Source organism: Mandrillus leucophaeus, unplaced genomic scaffold, assembly GCF_000951045.1.
Source record: "Mandrillus leucophaeus isolate KB7577 unplaced genomic scaffold, Mleu.le_1.0 Scaffold71, whole genome shotgun sequence".
NCBI classification, from domain to species: Eukaryota; Metazoa; Chordata; class Mammalia; order Primates; family Cercopithecidae; genus Mandrillus; species Mandrillus leucophaeus.
Genome location: NW_012107697.1, coordinates 6,230,791 through 6,244,135, shown reverse-complemented (window position 1 = coordinate 6,244,135; position 13,345 = coordinate 6,230,791). Strand labels below are relative to the sequence as shown.

Sequence of the window (13,345 nt, the reverse complement as noted above, 5' to 3'; positions counted from 1 at the left end):
TCTTTTTTTTTTTTTTTTTGAGATGGAGTCTTGCTCTGTCACCCAGGCTGGAGTGCAGTGGCGTGATATCGGCTCACTGCAAGCTCCACTTCCTGGGTTCACGCCATTCTCCTGCCTCAGCCTCCCAAGTAACTGGGACTACAGGTGTCCGCCACCACACTCAGCTAATTTTTTGTATTTTTTAGTAGAGACAGGGTTTCGCTGTGTTAGCCAGGATGGTCTCAATCTCCTGACCTCTTGATCCGCCCACCTCAGCCTCCCAAAGTGCTGGGATTACAGGTGTGAGCCACTGTGCCCGATCATTTTGTTTTCTTTTAACACAGACTAGACAATATCAGAGCATACTGCACATATACTCATGAAACTTATGTTTCAGTTATATATGTATATGCTGTGTCATTAAGAAAAAGATAGTTTTTTTTTGTTGTTTTTTTTGACTGAAGCAGTGGCATGATCTTGGCTCACTGCAAACTTTGTCTCCTGGGCTCAAGCAATTCTCCTGCCTCAGTCATCTGAGTAGCTGGGACTACAGGCGTGCGCCACCATGCCCGGCTAATTTTTGTAATTTTAGTAGAGACAGGGTTTCACCATGTTGGCCAGGCTAGTCTGGAACTCCTGACCTCAAGTGATCTGCCTGCCTTGGCCTCCCAAAGTGCTGGGATTACAGGCATGAGCCCTGGGACAGAAAAATGTATTTCTTAATGTGAGTCTGTTGAAAACAGTTTTAAAGTGCTTGCTGTACTGTTCTTCTAGCAGTCCAAAGCAGCCTGGTTCTACTTTGGACCACAGCTACTAAGATTCTTCAAATTCAAATATACATTTCAAGACAAAGGCACCTCTGGATGCTAACCCAAATACTAAAATAAACAAGCAGCTGGGCGCGATGGCTCATGCCTGGAATCTTAGCACTTTGGGAAGTTGAGGCAGGTGGATCACCTGAGGTCAGGATTTCGAGACCAGCCTGACCAATATGGTAAAACCCCGTCTCTACTAAAAATGCAAAATTAGCTGGTGTGACGGTGCATGCCTGTAATCCCAGCTACTTGGGAGGCTGAGACAGGAGAATCGCGTGAACCCAGGAGGCGGAGGTTGCAGTGAGTGGAGATTATGCCACTGCACTCCAGCCTGGGCAACAAGAACGAAACTCCATCTCAAAAATAAGTAAATAAAATAAAATAAACAAGAAAGAAATTCCAAAGTCCTCAGGCCAAAAAGGTCACCCACCTCTCAAAGCCCACAAAACCCCAAAGTTCCTAAAAATTACCCAGTGCTTCACTGTCTTCTAGGTTTTGCCTCTCTTCATTCTCCTAGAAAGTACAAACTGACTTCATTGTAGGTGATTATGCATCTGGGGGAAATACGGACAAATCAGAAAGAAAGAGAAACATTAATAGAGCACCTATTAAGTGTTCCAAGCTTACCTGCCTTATCTCCAGGTGTAAGTCCCCCTTACTTTCAGTCTTTGAATGGAGACAAACTCTAGAGCTTCCAGTTTTTTCCTGTTGTTAATGCATTTCCTTCTTTTCCAACTATCCCAGCAATTCTGCATTACTAAGGCAGCTCTACCACCTGCCAAGAAACCTACCCTTCCAGCCGGGCACGGTGGCTCACACCTGTAATCCCAGCACTTTGGGAGGCCGAGGTGAGCAGATCACCTAAAGTCAGGAGTTCCAGACCAGCCTGACCAACATGGAGAAACCGTCTCTACTAAAAATACAAAATTAGCCGGGCGTGGTGGCACATGCCTGTAATCCCAGCTACTCAGGAGGCTGAGGCAGGAGAATCATTTGAACCCGGGAGGCGGAGGTTGTGATGAGCCAAGATCACACCATTGCACTCCAGCCTGGGCAAAAAGAGTGAAACGCCATCTCAAAAAAAAAAAAAGAAAGAAAAAAGAAAAGAAACCTACCCTTCCTATGGAGTACAACAGGATGTTGGGGCAATATCCCACAAACATTTGTTTTGTTTTGTTTTGAGACAGTCTCACTCCATCCCTAGGCTGGAGTGCCATGGCTTGATCTCGGCTCACTGGAACCTCTGCCTCCCAGGTTCCAGCAATTCTTCTGCCTCAGCCTCTTTAGTAGCTGGGACTACAGGCGTGTGCCACCACACCCAGTTAATTTTTGTATTTTTAGCAGAGATAGGGTTTCACCATGTTGGCCAGGATGGTCTCGATCTCTTGACCTCGTGATCCACACGCCTTGGCCTCCAAAGTACGGGGATTACAGGTGTGAGCCACTGCACCCAGCCACAAACATTTATTTATTTCATATTTTTTTTTGAGACAGAGTCTTGTTATGTTGCCCAAGCTGGAGTGCAGCGGCATAATCTCCACTCACTGCAATCTCCGCCTCCCAGGTTCAAGTGATTCTGCTGTCTCAGCCTCCTGAGTAGCTGGGATTACAGGCACACACCACCACACCTAATTTTTTTCTTTTTTTTCTCTTCTTGTTTTTTTTTTGAGACAAGAGTTTCGCTCTTGTTGCCCAGGCTGGAGTGCAATGCCACGATCTCGGCTCAATGCAACCTCCATCTCCCGGGTTCAAGTGATTCTCCTGCCTCAGCCTCCCCAGTAGCTGGGATTACAGGCATGTGCCACCATGCCCGGCTAATTTTGTATTTTTAGTAGAGATAGGGTTTCACCACGTTGGTCGGGCTGGTCTCAAACTCCCGACTTCAGGTGATCTGTCCGCCTCAGCCTCTCAAAGGACTGGGATTACAGGTGTGAGCCACCGTGCCAGGCCACCTGTCTAATTTTTGTATTTTTTAGTAGAGATGGGGTTTCACCATGTTGGCCAGGCTGGTCTCGAACTCCTGACCTCAAGTGATCTGCCTGCCTTGGCTTCCCAAAATGCTGAAATTACAGGTGTGAGCCACCACACCCAGTTACATTTTTTCTTTTTTTTTTAATTTTATTTTTTGAGACAGGGTCTCATTCTGTCACCCAGGCCGGAGTGCAGTGGTGCAGTCTCGGCTCACTGTAACCTCAGCCTCCTGGGCTCAAGCAAACCACCAGCCTTGGTCTCCCAGAGTGCTTGGATTACAGGGGTGAGCCACCGCATCTGGCCCCCACAAACATTTAGAACGAGTACCACATCCAGGAGAAGGGCTGTGTTCCTAGCTCTTCCCTGTCTGTGCCTAAAGCAGAGGGCTTTCCCTTGAGTGCTAGAAACCTCATGGAATTATCTGCAATATGTGAATTTTTTCTGGGTCAGAGTTCATAGGTTTTATCTAATTGAGAGAACCTTCTCAGGAAAGGATCTGAGGAGCTGCGGAGCATCATGTGATCGAGGGCAGGGTCGAGGACTTGAGTGAAATGATTTGGAACAACTGCAGCTGAAATGTGCCTGGGAGACGCCCATATGCTTGCATGCCTTTTTTAGTGCCCTTCTGTGTATCTGGAATGCTCCGTCCAGGCCTTTTCTCCTTGCCTCTCAAAGCTTAGCTCAAATGCCACCAACTTTTCTGGGACACTCTCCTTGATACTATTTCAAAGAAATCATTTCTTTTTCTCTGTTTATGTCTTTCCTTGTTAATCTCACTTGATTATAAATCACTTGAACCAAAGAAGAGATTTGCTGGCCGGGCGCCGTGGCTCACACCCGTAATCCCAGCACTTTGGGAAGCTGAGGAGGGTGGATCACCTGAGGTCAGGAGTTTGAGACCAGCCTGACCAAAATGGTGAAACCCCGTCTCTACTAAAATAAAAAAGTAGGGCCAGGCGCAGTGGCTGACGCCTGTAATCCCAGCACTTTGGGAGGCTGAGGCAGGCAGATCATCTGAGGTCAGGAGTTCAAGACCAGCCTGGCCAACAAGGTGAAACCCCAGCTCTACTAAAAATACAAAAATGAGCAGGGCGTGGTGGCATGCATCTGTAATCCCAGCTACTCAGGAGGCTGAGGCAGAATTGCTTGAACCCAGGAGGCAGAAGTTGCAGTGAGCCAGGATCGCACCATTGTACTCCAGACTGGGCGACAAGAGTGAGACTCCGTCTAAAAAAAAAAAAAAAAAAAGGAAGCAATCAGGTATGCATTTATCTCATGTGTGCAGAGGGGTAACTGTGAGTTCTGTCCATCCTTTGTCCACAAGCAGTCTCCTTGTGGGCAAATTGTGCAGGAGTACTGTAAGCTTCTTTTTTTTTTTTAAATCTTTGTAGCTATCTTATTTGTTATTCAGGAACAGAATGGAAGGCAGGCCAGGCGTGGTGGCTCATGCCTGTAATCCCAGCACTTTGGGAGGCCAAAGTGGGGTGGATCACTTGAAGTCAGGAGCTCAAGACCAGCCTGGCCAATATGGCAAAACCCTGTCTCTACCAAGAATACAAAAGTTAGCCGGGCATGGTGGTGTACACCTGTAATCCCAGCTCCTCAGGAGGCTGAGGCAGGAGAACTGCTTGAACCCGGGAAGCGGAGGTTACAGTGAGCCAAGATTGTGCCACTGCACTCCAGCCTGGGCAACAGAGCGAGACTTTGTCTCAAAAATAAATAAATAAATAAAACCAAGTAAACAGTCCTGTCTCATAGAAGTCTCTCAAATACTTTAAAAAAACAAAAACAAAAAAAGAACAGGAGGCACGTTTGCCAGGCACAGTTCCAAGCTTGACCTTCCCTTTGGCTTCCCGAGGGGTCCCGAGGTTTATTTTCCTTTCACAAGTCTATGCCTAATATACGCGTAGCTCTACACTCGCACATTTTCCTCCTTTCCTTGACTTAGTTATGTGAACTTCAGTATGTAACTCAAACTTAAAATTCCTTACCTGTAAGACGGAGTGGTTCTGAGCATTTAATATTACTTTATAACTAAAAATGCTTCACAAATATGAAGTGTTACTATTTTTGGAAGGAGAGGCAAGGCCTAGGCAAAAGTACTGTACTTTTAACTTTTATTTAGAACAGAGGTCTTGTCGGTGGCTCACGCCTGTAATCCCAACACTTTGGGAGGCCGAGGTGGGCGGATCACAAGGTCAGGAGATCGAGACCATCCTGGCTAACACAGTGAAACCCTGTCTCTACTAAAAATACAAAAAAATCAGCCGGGCATGGTGGTGGGAACCTGTAGTCCCAGCTACTCAGGAGGCTGAGGCAGGAGAATGGCATGAACCCAGGAGGCAGAGCTTGCAGTGAGCCGAGATCGTGCCACTGCATGCCAGCCTGGGCGACAGAGTGAGACTCCGTCTCAAAAAAAAAAAGAATAAAAAAAGAACAGAGGTCTCTTGGACTCTTAGTCCCAGGCTTGACTATTTTGTGCCACTGGGAGTACTCCCTTTCCTCTTCTTCACACCATCAGGAAAGGCAGGCCGAGAGTTACACTGCTTGACTCTGCCTCGGTCTATCCCACAGGTGATCACTTACTCCAGTCGTCACGTCTACAATAACTTGACTGAGGAACAGAAGGGCCGAGTGGCCTTTGCTTCCAATTTCCTGGCAGGAGACGCCTCCTTGCAGATTGAACCTCTGAAGCCCAGTGATGAGGGCCGGTACACCTGTAAGGTTAAGAATTCAGGGCGCTACGTGTGGAGCCATGTCATCTTAAAAGTCTTAGGTAAGATAGCATGCCAAAATGAATGTCTACAGCTTATTTCTAAGGTATGTAAGAGGGATAGTCATATGCATCACGGTGGTACAAAAGTTCATGTTCAGTACTTTGTATTATACATTCAGAAGTCACCTCGTCCAGTTCCCTGGAAAGAAAGGTGTATCTTCTGTATTATAGCCATAATAAAAAATGAAAATATAAGAGCAATTTTCCATAGTTGTCCATTACAAAACATAAATATTCTCTAATATTTAAGTGGGATCTTCATATTTAAGTCTCTCAGATATGATTCAAATTCACTTCTGTTTTTTGACAGCAAGAGCTACTAAGTTCTACTTAATTGCTTCCAAATTAATACACTGCTGTATCAGCAAAACCATGCTCAACTTTCCTAAAATGTCCAATAATAATGTGTCTTCTTTGAGAAGTAATGAGGCAGCCTCTGACCCAAAAATTACAACAGCACCACTGGAGTTGGGGGTATGTGTACTTAGGGGATGGAGGTGGATGTTTTTCTGGGGGTAGTGTAAAACAAGGCTAGTTGAATCCCCACTCAAAAGTTGACCAAAACGGATGGCTGGAGAAGCAACTCAATAGGACATAATTTTTCCATTGAATCTGGTGTTTGGGGATCTTTGAATCGTTACACTTTTGCTTGGTGGTGTTGTTGCCAGTGAGACCATCCAAGCCCAAGTGTGAGCTGGAAGGAGAGCTGACAGAAGGAAGTGACCTGACTTTGCAGTGTGAGTCATCCTCTGGCACAGAGCCCATTGTGTATTACTGGCAGCGAATCCGGGAGAAGGAGGGAGAGGATGAACGTCTGCCTCCCAAATCTAGGATTGGTAAGTCATCTTCCTACCAATCTACTGAGCCAACAAAACAGTCCTCTATCCAAGAGCTCTAAATCAGCTTTGTCAGCATTTCACTATGTGACCTGAAATACCCTGCTGAACCTCCTGAACATCCATGTTTAAAATCCATTAACTAGAACAGAAAATCTGCCTTTCCTTTCCTCAAATGACATGTAAAAGCAGTAAAAGAGATTAGAAGAAATGTACTACATACATCCACTGTATCTAAATATTATGTTTAATATCCCTTAAATGGTCACAATCTTTTGTAACTTTTGAGGATGTGCTGCAACTTAAAAAAAATGTTTATCTTTATTCTCATGTTCCCATAGCGTATCTTTTCCATCATTTCATTCTTATCAAATAGTATTACAGAATCTCAGGTCAGTGACAAAGTAAAAAATAAATACAGATACCATCACTAAAGGGATTTACAGTCATTCTTTCTGCTTGTGCAGACTACAACCACCCTGGGCGAGTTCTGCTGCAGAATCTTACCATGTCCTCCTCTGGACTCTACCAGTGCACAGCAGGCAACGAAGCTGGGAAGGAAAGCTGTGTGGTACGAGTAACTGTACAGTGTAAGCATCCAAAGGGGTTTTAGTTTCATTTTTTTGTTTGTTTTTGCATTGTAGATCAATGTTAAGACATTCTAATCATGAGTAAGAGTAAGGTTAAGGTCAAAATCTTTATCTCCAGAAGGATATGGCTATCACCAAAAGAAATTCAGTAGTTCCAAAGACCACTTAACAATTGACTGGTCAGGCACAGTGGCTCATGCCTGTAATCCCAGCACTTTGGGAGGCCCAAGTGGGCAGATCTGTTGAGGTAAGGAGTTCGAGACCAGCCTGGCCAACATGGTGAAACCCCGTTTCTACTGAAATACAAAAATTAGCTGGGTATGGTGGTGGGCGCCTATAATCTCAGCTACTCAGGAGGTTGAGGCAGGAAAATCGCCTGAACCTGGGAGGCGGAGGTTGCAGTGAGCCAAGATCATGCCACTGCACTCCAGTCTGGGCGACAGATCGAGACTCCCTCTCAAAAAAAAAAAAAAAAAAAAACCAGCCAGGCGTGGCGGCTCACGCCTGTAATTCCAGCACTTTGGGAGGCCGAGGCAGGCGGATCACAAGGTCAGGAGTTTAAGACCAGCCTGACCAACATGGTGAAACCCCATCTCTACTAAAAGATACAAAAAATTAGCTGAGTGTGGTGGCACACACCTGTAATCCCAGCTACTCGGGAGGCTGAGGCAGGAGAATCGCTTTAACCTGAGACGCGGAGGTTGCAGTGAGCCGAGATGGTGCCATTGCACTCCAGCCTGGACATCCAACAAAAAGAAAACAAAACAAAAGAAAACACCAGTTGACTGTATTTACAAATATGTGAATTAACCAGCCCCCTAAAGAAATTCACTGTATCTAGGAGAGTTATAAACACCATTCCTAAAAACAAAAACAAACAAAACCGCCAAGCTAGTTATATGCCACCTACGATTCTAGGCAAGCAGATAAGATTTCTCCTCTCCATAGAGTATTCGTGAGTCCATATATGCATGTGCACGTGCCCACACACGTGTGTACACGTGTTATAATCAAGCATTTGATTTGCCTCAAGTACAGATGAGATATAGTAGCAGGTGACTAAGACCTTTAGCTGTGGATTCAGATAACTGCCTGGATTTCAATCGCAGCTATCACTAACTCTGTAGTACCTTAGGCATATTTTCCATCTATAAAGGAGAATAATAGTTAACTATCTCATCGAGTTTTTCTTTTTCTTTTTTTTTTTCTGGAGACAGGGTCTTGCTCTGTCGCCCATGCTGGAGTGCAGTGGTGCAATCTTGGCTCACTGCAGCCTCCGCCTCCCGGGTTCAAGTGACTCTCCTGCCTCCACCTCCCGAGTAGCTGGAATTACAGGCACATGCCACCACACCTGGCTAATTTTTGTATTTTTGTAGAGACAGGGTTTCGCCATGTTGGCCAGGCTGGTCTCGAACTCCTGGACTTAAGCGATCCACCCTTCTTCACCTCCCAGAGTGCTGGGATTACAGGCATGCGCAATGGCACCTGGCCTCTTAGAGTTTTTCTGAAAAGTTAATAAATGAACACATTTACTTACAACTGCCTAGGAACAGAACTTGACATACAGTGGGTATTTGATAACATTAGCTATTATTATTATTTCTCCTTAATCAATGTAGTAACTTTAGACTTTTGAACAGAATCCTACAGCCACAAGCCATGCTTGCAGTGTTAACATTTATTTGGCGCAATAAATAGTATGCCAGGCTTATAATTTAGAGATTGAGTCTTGAAAAAAGACAGGATAAACCAAGTTGAAAGATAAAAGAAGGCAGGGCGTGGGTACTAATCTTTGTTAAATTGTCTTCATAACATCTTTGTTAAATTGTCTCTAATTTCTCAAATGCTCTTTGGACCACTTTAAAAATTTCCCTAGCCTCCACCCTCTTTTTTTTTTTTTTTGAGACGGAGTCTCATTTCGCTCTTGTTGCCCAGGCTGGAGTGCAATGGCACAATCTGGGCTCACCGCAACCTTCACCTTCCAGGTTCAAGTGATTCTTCTGCCTCAGCCACCTGAGTAGCTGGGATTACAGGCGTGTGCCACCACACCTGGCTAATTCTTGTATTTTTAGTAGAGATGGGGTTTCACTATGTTGGCCAGGCTGGTCTTGAACTACTGATCTCGTGAGTCACCTACCTCGGCCTCCCAAAGTGCTGGGATTACAGGCATGAGACACTACACCCAGCACCCCCTTATTAATAAATTAAAGAAAACCTTTGTCAGAATCAATATTTTACTGTTTTCAAAGTTATAATTCAACATTCTGTGCCCATTTTGGTTTAGCTGTTTTTTCATTGATTTGAAAGAGTTCTTTATTATGTATTTATATACTCTGCTTATTAGATTTTGCACTCTGGTGGTTTAAAAAATATATCTATGTAATTATTTGCTACTTCTCCCTTCAAGAGGTATACCTTTGTCCAGGTGCAGTGGCTCACACCTGTAATCCCAACACTTTCGGAGGCCAAGGTGGGCAGATAACTTGAAGTCAGGAGTTCGAGACCAGCCTGACCAACATGGTGAAACCCCATCTCTACTAAAAATAGAAGATTAGCTGGGCGTGGTGGCACATGCCTGTAATCCCAGCTACTTGGGAGGGTGAGGCAGGAGAATCGCTTGAACCCGGGAGGTGGAGGTTGCAGTGAGCCTAGATTGCACCGCTGCACTCCAGCCTGGGCAACAAGAGCGAAACTCCATCTCCAAAAAAAAAAAAAAAAAAAAAAAGAGGTACACCTTCATTCTCCCCTTGAGTATGATCTGAACTTAGTGACGCATTTCTGATGAATATAATACAGCAGAAGTGATGGTATGCTGCATCTGCAAAAGCACTGCAGCTCGCTTTCTTAGGTGTTAGATCTCTTAGATCCCAGATCACTCAGATCCTCTCCTAGATCACTCACTTTATGGGAAGCCAGCTGCTTTAAGAGCCTTATATAGAGGCCCACTTTTTTTGTTTTGTTGTTTTGTTTTGTTTTTTTCAGACGGAGTCTCACTCTTTCACCCAGGCTGGAGTGCAGTGGCGCGATCTCGGCTCACTGCAAGCTCCACCTCCTGGGTTCACACCATTCTCCTGCCTCAGCCTCCCGAGTAGCTGGGACTACAGGCACCCATCACCACGCCCGGCTAATTTTTTGTATTTTTAGTAGAGATGGGGTTTCACCATGTTAGCCAGGATAGTCTGGATCTCCTGACCCTGTGATCTGCCCGCCTCAGCCTCCCAAAGTGCTGGGATTACAGGTGTGAGCCACCGCGCCCAGCCAGAGGCCCATGTTTTATGTTTTATTTTAAGGAAGGAAACTGAGGCCTCCAGCCAACAGCCATGTGAATGAGCCAATTCAGAGGCAGATCATCCAACACCAGTCAAGCCTAGGAACAGGGCTTGACACATTGTGGGTGTTCAGTAACACTATCTATTATTATTATTAACAGCTTGCTGGATTAGACATCGAGCTACAAAGTTGCAGACTATAATTCCTGAGGTCATCTGTTTAACTGGTAGAGAAATTATTTCCATCTCTACTAGACAGAGATCTACAAGTTGCCCTTACAGAGTTGTATATTACTAAGTTCTTTACTTCTTTTGTCTATTTCCAAGTTTCAGATAACTTTTCTTAAAAACACAACAGTCAGGCCAGGCGTGATGGCTCACACCTGTAATCCCAGCACTTTGGCGGGTCGAGGCAGGTGGATCATGAGGTCAGGAGTTCAAGACCAGCCTGGCCAGCATGGTGAAACCCCATCTTTACTAAAAATACAAAAAATTAGCTGGGCATGGTGGCGTGCGCCTGTAATCCCAGCTACTCGGGAGGCTGAGGTTGGAGAATCACTTGACCCTAGGAGGCAGAGGTTGCACTGAGCTGAGATCAGGCCACTGTACTCCAGCCTAGGTGACAGAGAGAGACTCCATCTCAAAAACAAAATAAAACAAAAAAAAAGTAACAGGCAGTTTTCGGGAAAAGAAATAAAAAATGGTCAATAAACATAAATAAAGAGGCCCCCCAAAATCCTTTTTTTCCCCACTAGGTTGAGAAAAAAAATCACCCTTTTAATTTTAAGCTATCAGTTTAGTAAATATAAAAACTGTAGAATCAATATTAGAAAGGTTATGAGGAAACACGTTCTTTTACATTTTTGACTAACATATACATTGGGAGCACACTTTAGCTTTATCTATAGATTTCTGAGGGATAAAATACATTAAAGTAAAACTTATACAAAGAAGAAGGATAAGAGTACAACTTGATAGATTTTCTTTTTCCCTTTTTTTTTTTTGAGACGGAGTTTCGCTCTTGTTGCCCAGGCTGGAGTGCAATGGCACAATCTGGGCTCACCGCAACCTTCACCTTCCAGGTTCAAGTGATTCTTCTGCCTCAGCCTTCCAAGTAGTGCTTGCGCCACTACGCCCAGCTAATTTTGTATTTTTAGTAGAGATGGGGTTTTTCCATGTTGGTCAGGCTGGTCTTGAACTCCTGACCTCAGGTAATCTGCCCACCTCAGCCTCCCGAAGTGCTGGGATTACAGGTGTGAGCCATAGCGCCCGGCCGGTAACTTGATAGATTTTCAAAAGTGAAGGTAACTGTGTAACCAGTATCATGATTAAGAACCTGTTTCTGGCCAGGCACGGTGGCTCATGCCTGTAATCCCAGCACTCTGGGAGGCCAAGCTGGGCGCATCACATGAGGTCAGGAGTTTGAGACCAGCCTGACCAACATGCCAAAACCCCAGCTCTACTAAAAATACAAAACTTAGCCGGGCAAGGTGGTGCACACCTGTAATCCAAGCTACTCGGGAGGCTGAGGTAGGAAAATCACTTGAATCTGGGAGACCGAAGTTGCAGTGAGCCGAGATTGTGCCACTGCATTCCAGCCTGGGCAACAGAGTGAGACTCTGCCTCAAAAAAAAAGAACCTGTTTCTAACTCCTGCTACCTCTCCATAATCCAGGTTTCTAACTTTATGGATTACTTTTCCTATCTCAAAACTTTAAATAAATGGAATCATTCCATTGTGTCTGGTTTCTTTCATTCCCTATTATATTTTTGAGACTCATCATTGTTGTTGCTTATAGCTACAGTATGTTATTTTTCATTGTTTTAGGGTATTTCATTGTATAACTATACAATTAGTCATTCATTTTATTTCAGATGCAAAAGTGCATTCCATTTTGTCCAGCAATATTTCTGTGAATTTATCTTTTAGATACATGCCCCAAGTGTCCGAATACATATGGAAAATAATGATATATATATTTTTTTCTTTTTTTTTTTTGAGACGGAGTTTCACTCTTGTTGCACAGGCTGGAGTGCAATGGTGCGATCTTGGCTCACTGCAACCTCCGCCTCCCAGGTTCAAGAGCTTCTCCTGCCTCAGCCTCCTGAGCAGCTGGGATTACAGGCCTGCGCCCCATGCCCAGCTGATTTTTGTATTTTCAGTAGAGACAGGGTCTTGCCATGTTGGCCAGGCTGGTCTCGAACTCCTGGCATCAAGTGATCCATCCGCCGCAGCTTCCCAAAGTGCTGGGATTACAGGCATGAGCCACAGCACCCAGAGATATATTATTTTCAATTGTGAAAAATTGAAAGCGACCTAAATTTCCATTAACAGATAATCCATCTAGATTATGTGTCCTGGAGCTGGGGCAGTGGGGAAAACAGCATTCTCTATTTGAAATTACTCAGGTAAAATAACTCCATTCCTTTGAGACCTTAAATAAAAATATCCAAAGTCCAATTTCTTTAAAAAATAAAATTTTGGCTGGGCATGTGACTCACGACTGTAACTCCAACGTGCTTTGATGGAGGCGGGCGGACCACCTGAGGTCAGGAGTTTGAGACCAGCCTGACCAACATGGAGAAATCCCGTCTCTACTAAAAATACAAAATTAGCCAGGCATGGTGGCGCATGCCTGTAATCCCAGCTATTTGGAAGGCTGAGGCAGGAGAATCGCTTGAACCTGGGAGGCAGAGGTTGCGGCGAGCCGAGATCGTGCCATTGCACTGCAGCCTGGGCAACAAGAGCGAAACTCCGCCTTAAAATTAAATAAATAATTGTATCATTTTGTTTTAATAAGAATAAATAGGCTGGATGCAGCGGTTCACACATGAAATCTCAGCACTTTGGGAGGCCAAGGCAGGTGGATCACCTGAGGTCAGGAGTTTGAAACCAGCCTCGCTGACATGGTGAAACCCTGTCTCTACTAAAAGTATAATAATTAGCTGGCCATGGTGGTGCACGCCTGTAATCCCAGCTACTCAGGAAACTGAGGCAGGAAAATCACTTGAATCCGGGATGCGGAGCTTGCAGTGAGCCGAGATCGCGCCATTGCACTCTAGCCTGGGCAACAAGAGCGAAACTCCGTTTCAAAAAAAAAAAAAAAAAA

The 13,345-nt window shown here is 44.8% G+C and overlaps 1 protein-coding gene across 1 annotated transcript in view; it reads left to right on the top strand.

Annotated features, from left to right (window-relative positions):
* The window catches only part of CLMP (CXADR-like membrane protein), a 131,916-nt gene that overhangs the window by 110,963 nt on the left and 7,608 nt on the right, over positions 1–13,345 (top strand). The window contains exons 3-5 of the mRNA XM_011964999.1: positions 5,340–5,541; positions 6,210–6,377; positions 6,845–6,967. Of these exons, the coding sequence (XP_011820389.1) occupies positions 5,340–5,541; positions 6,210–6,377; positions 6,845–6,967 (493 nt within the window). The remainder of the gene's footprint in view (positions 1–5,339; positions 5,542–6,209; positions 6,378–6,844; positions 6,968–13,345) is intronic.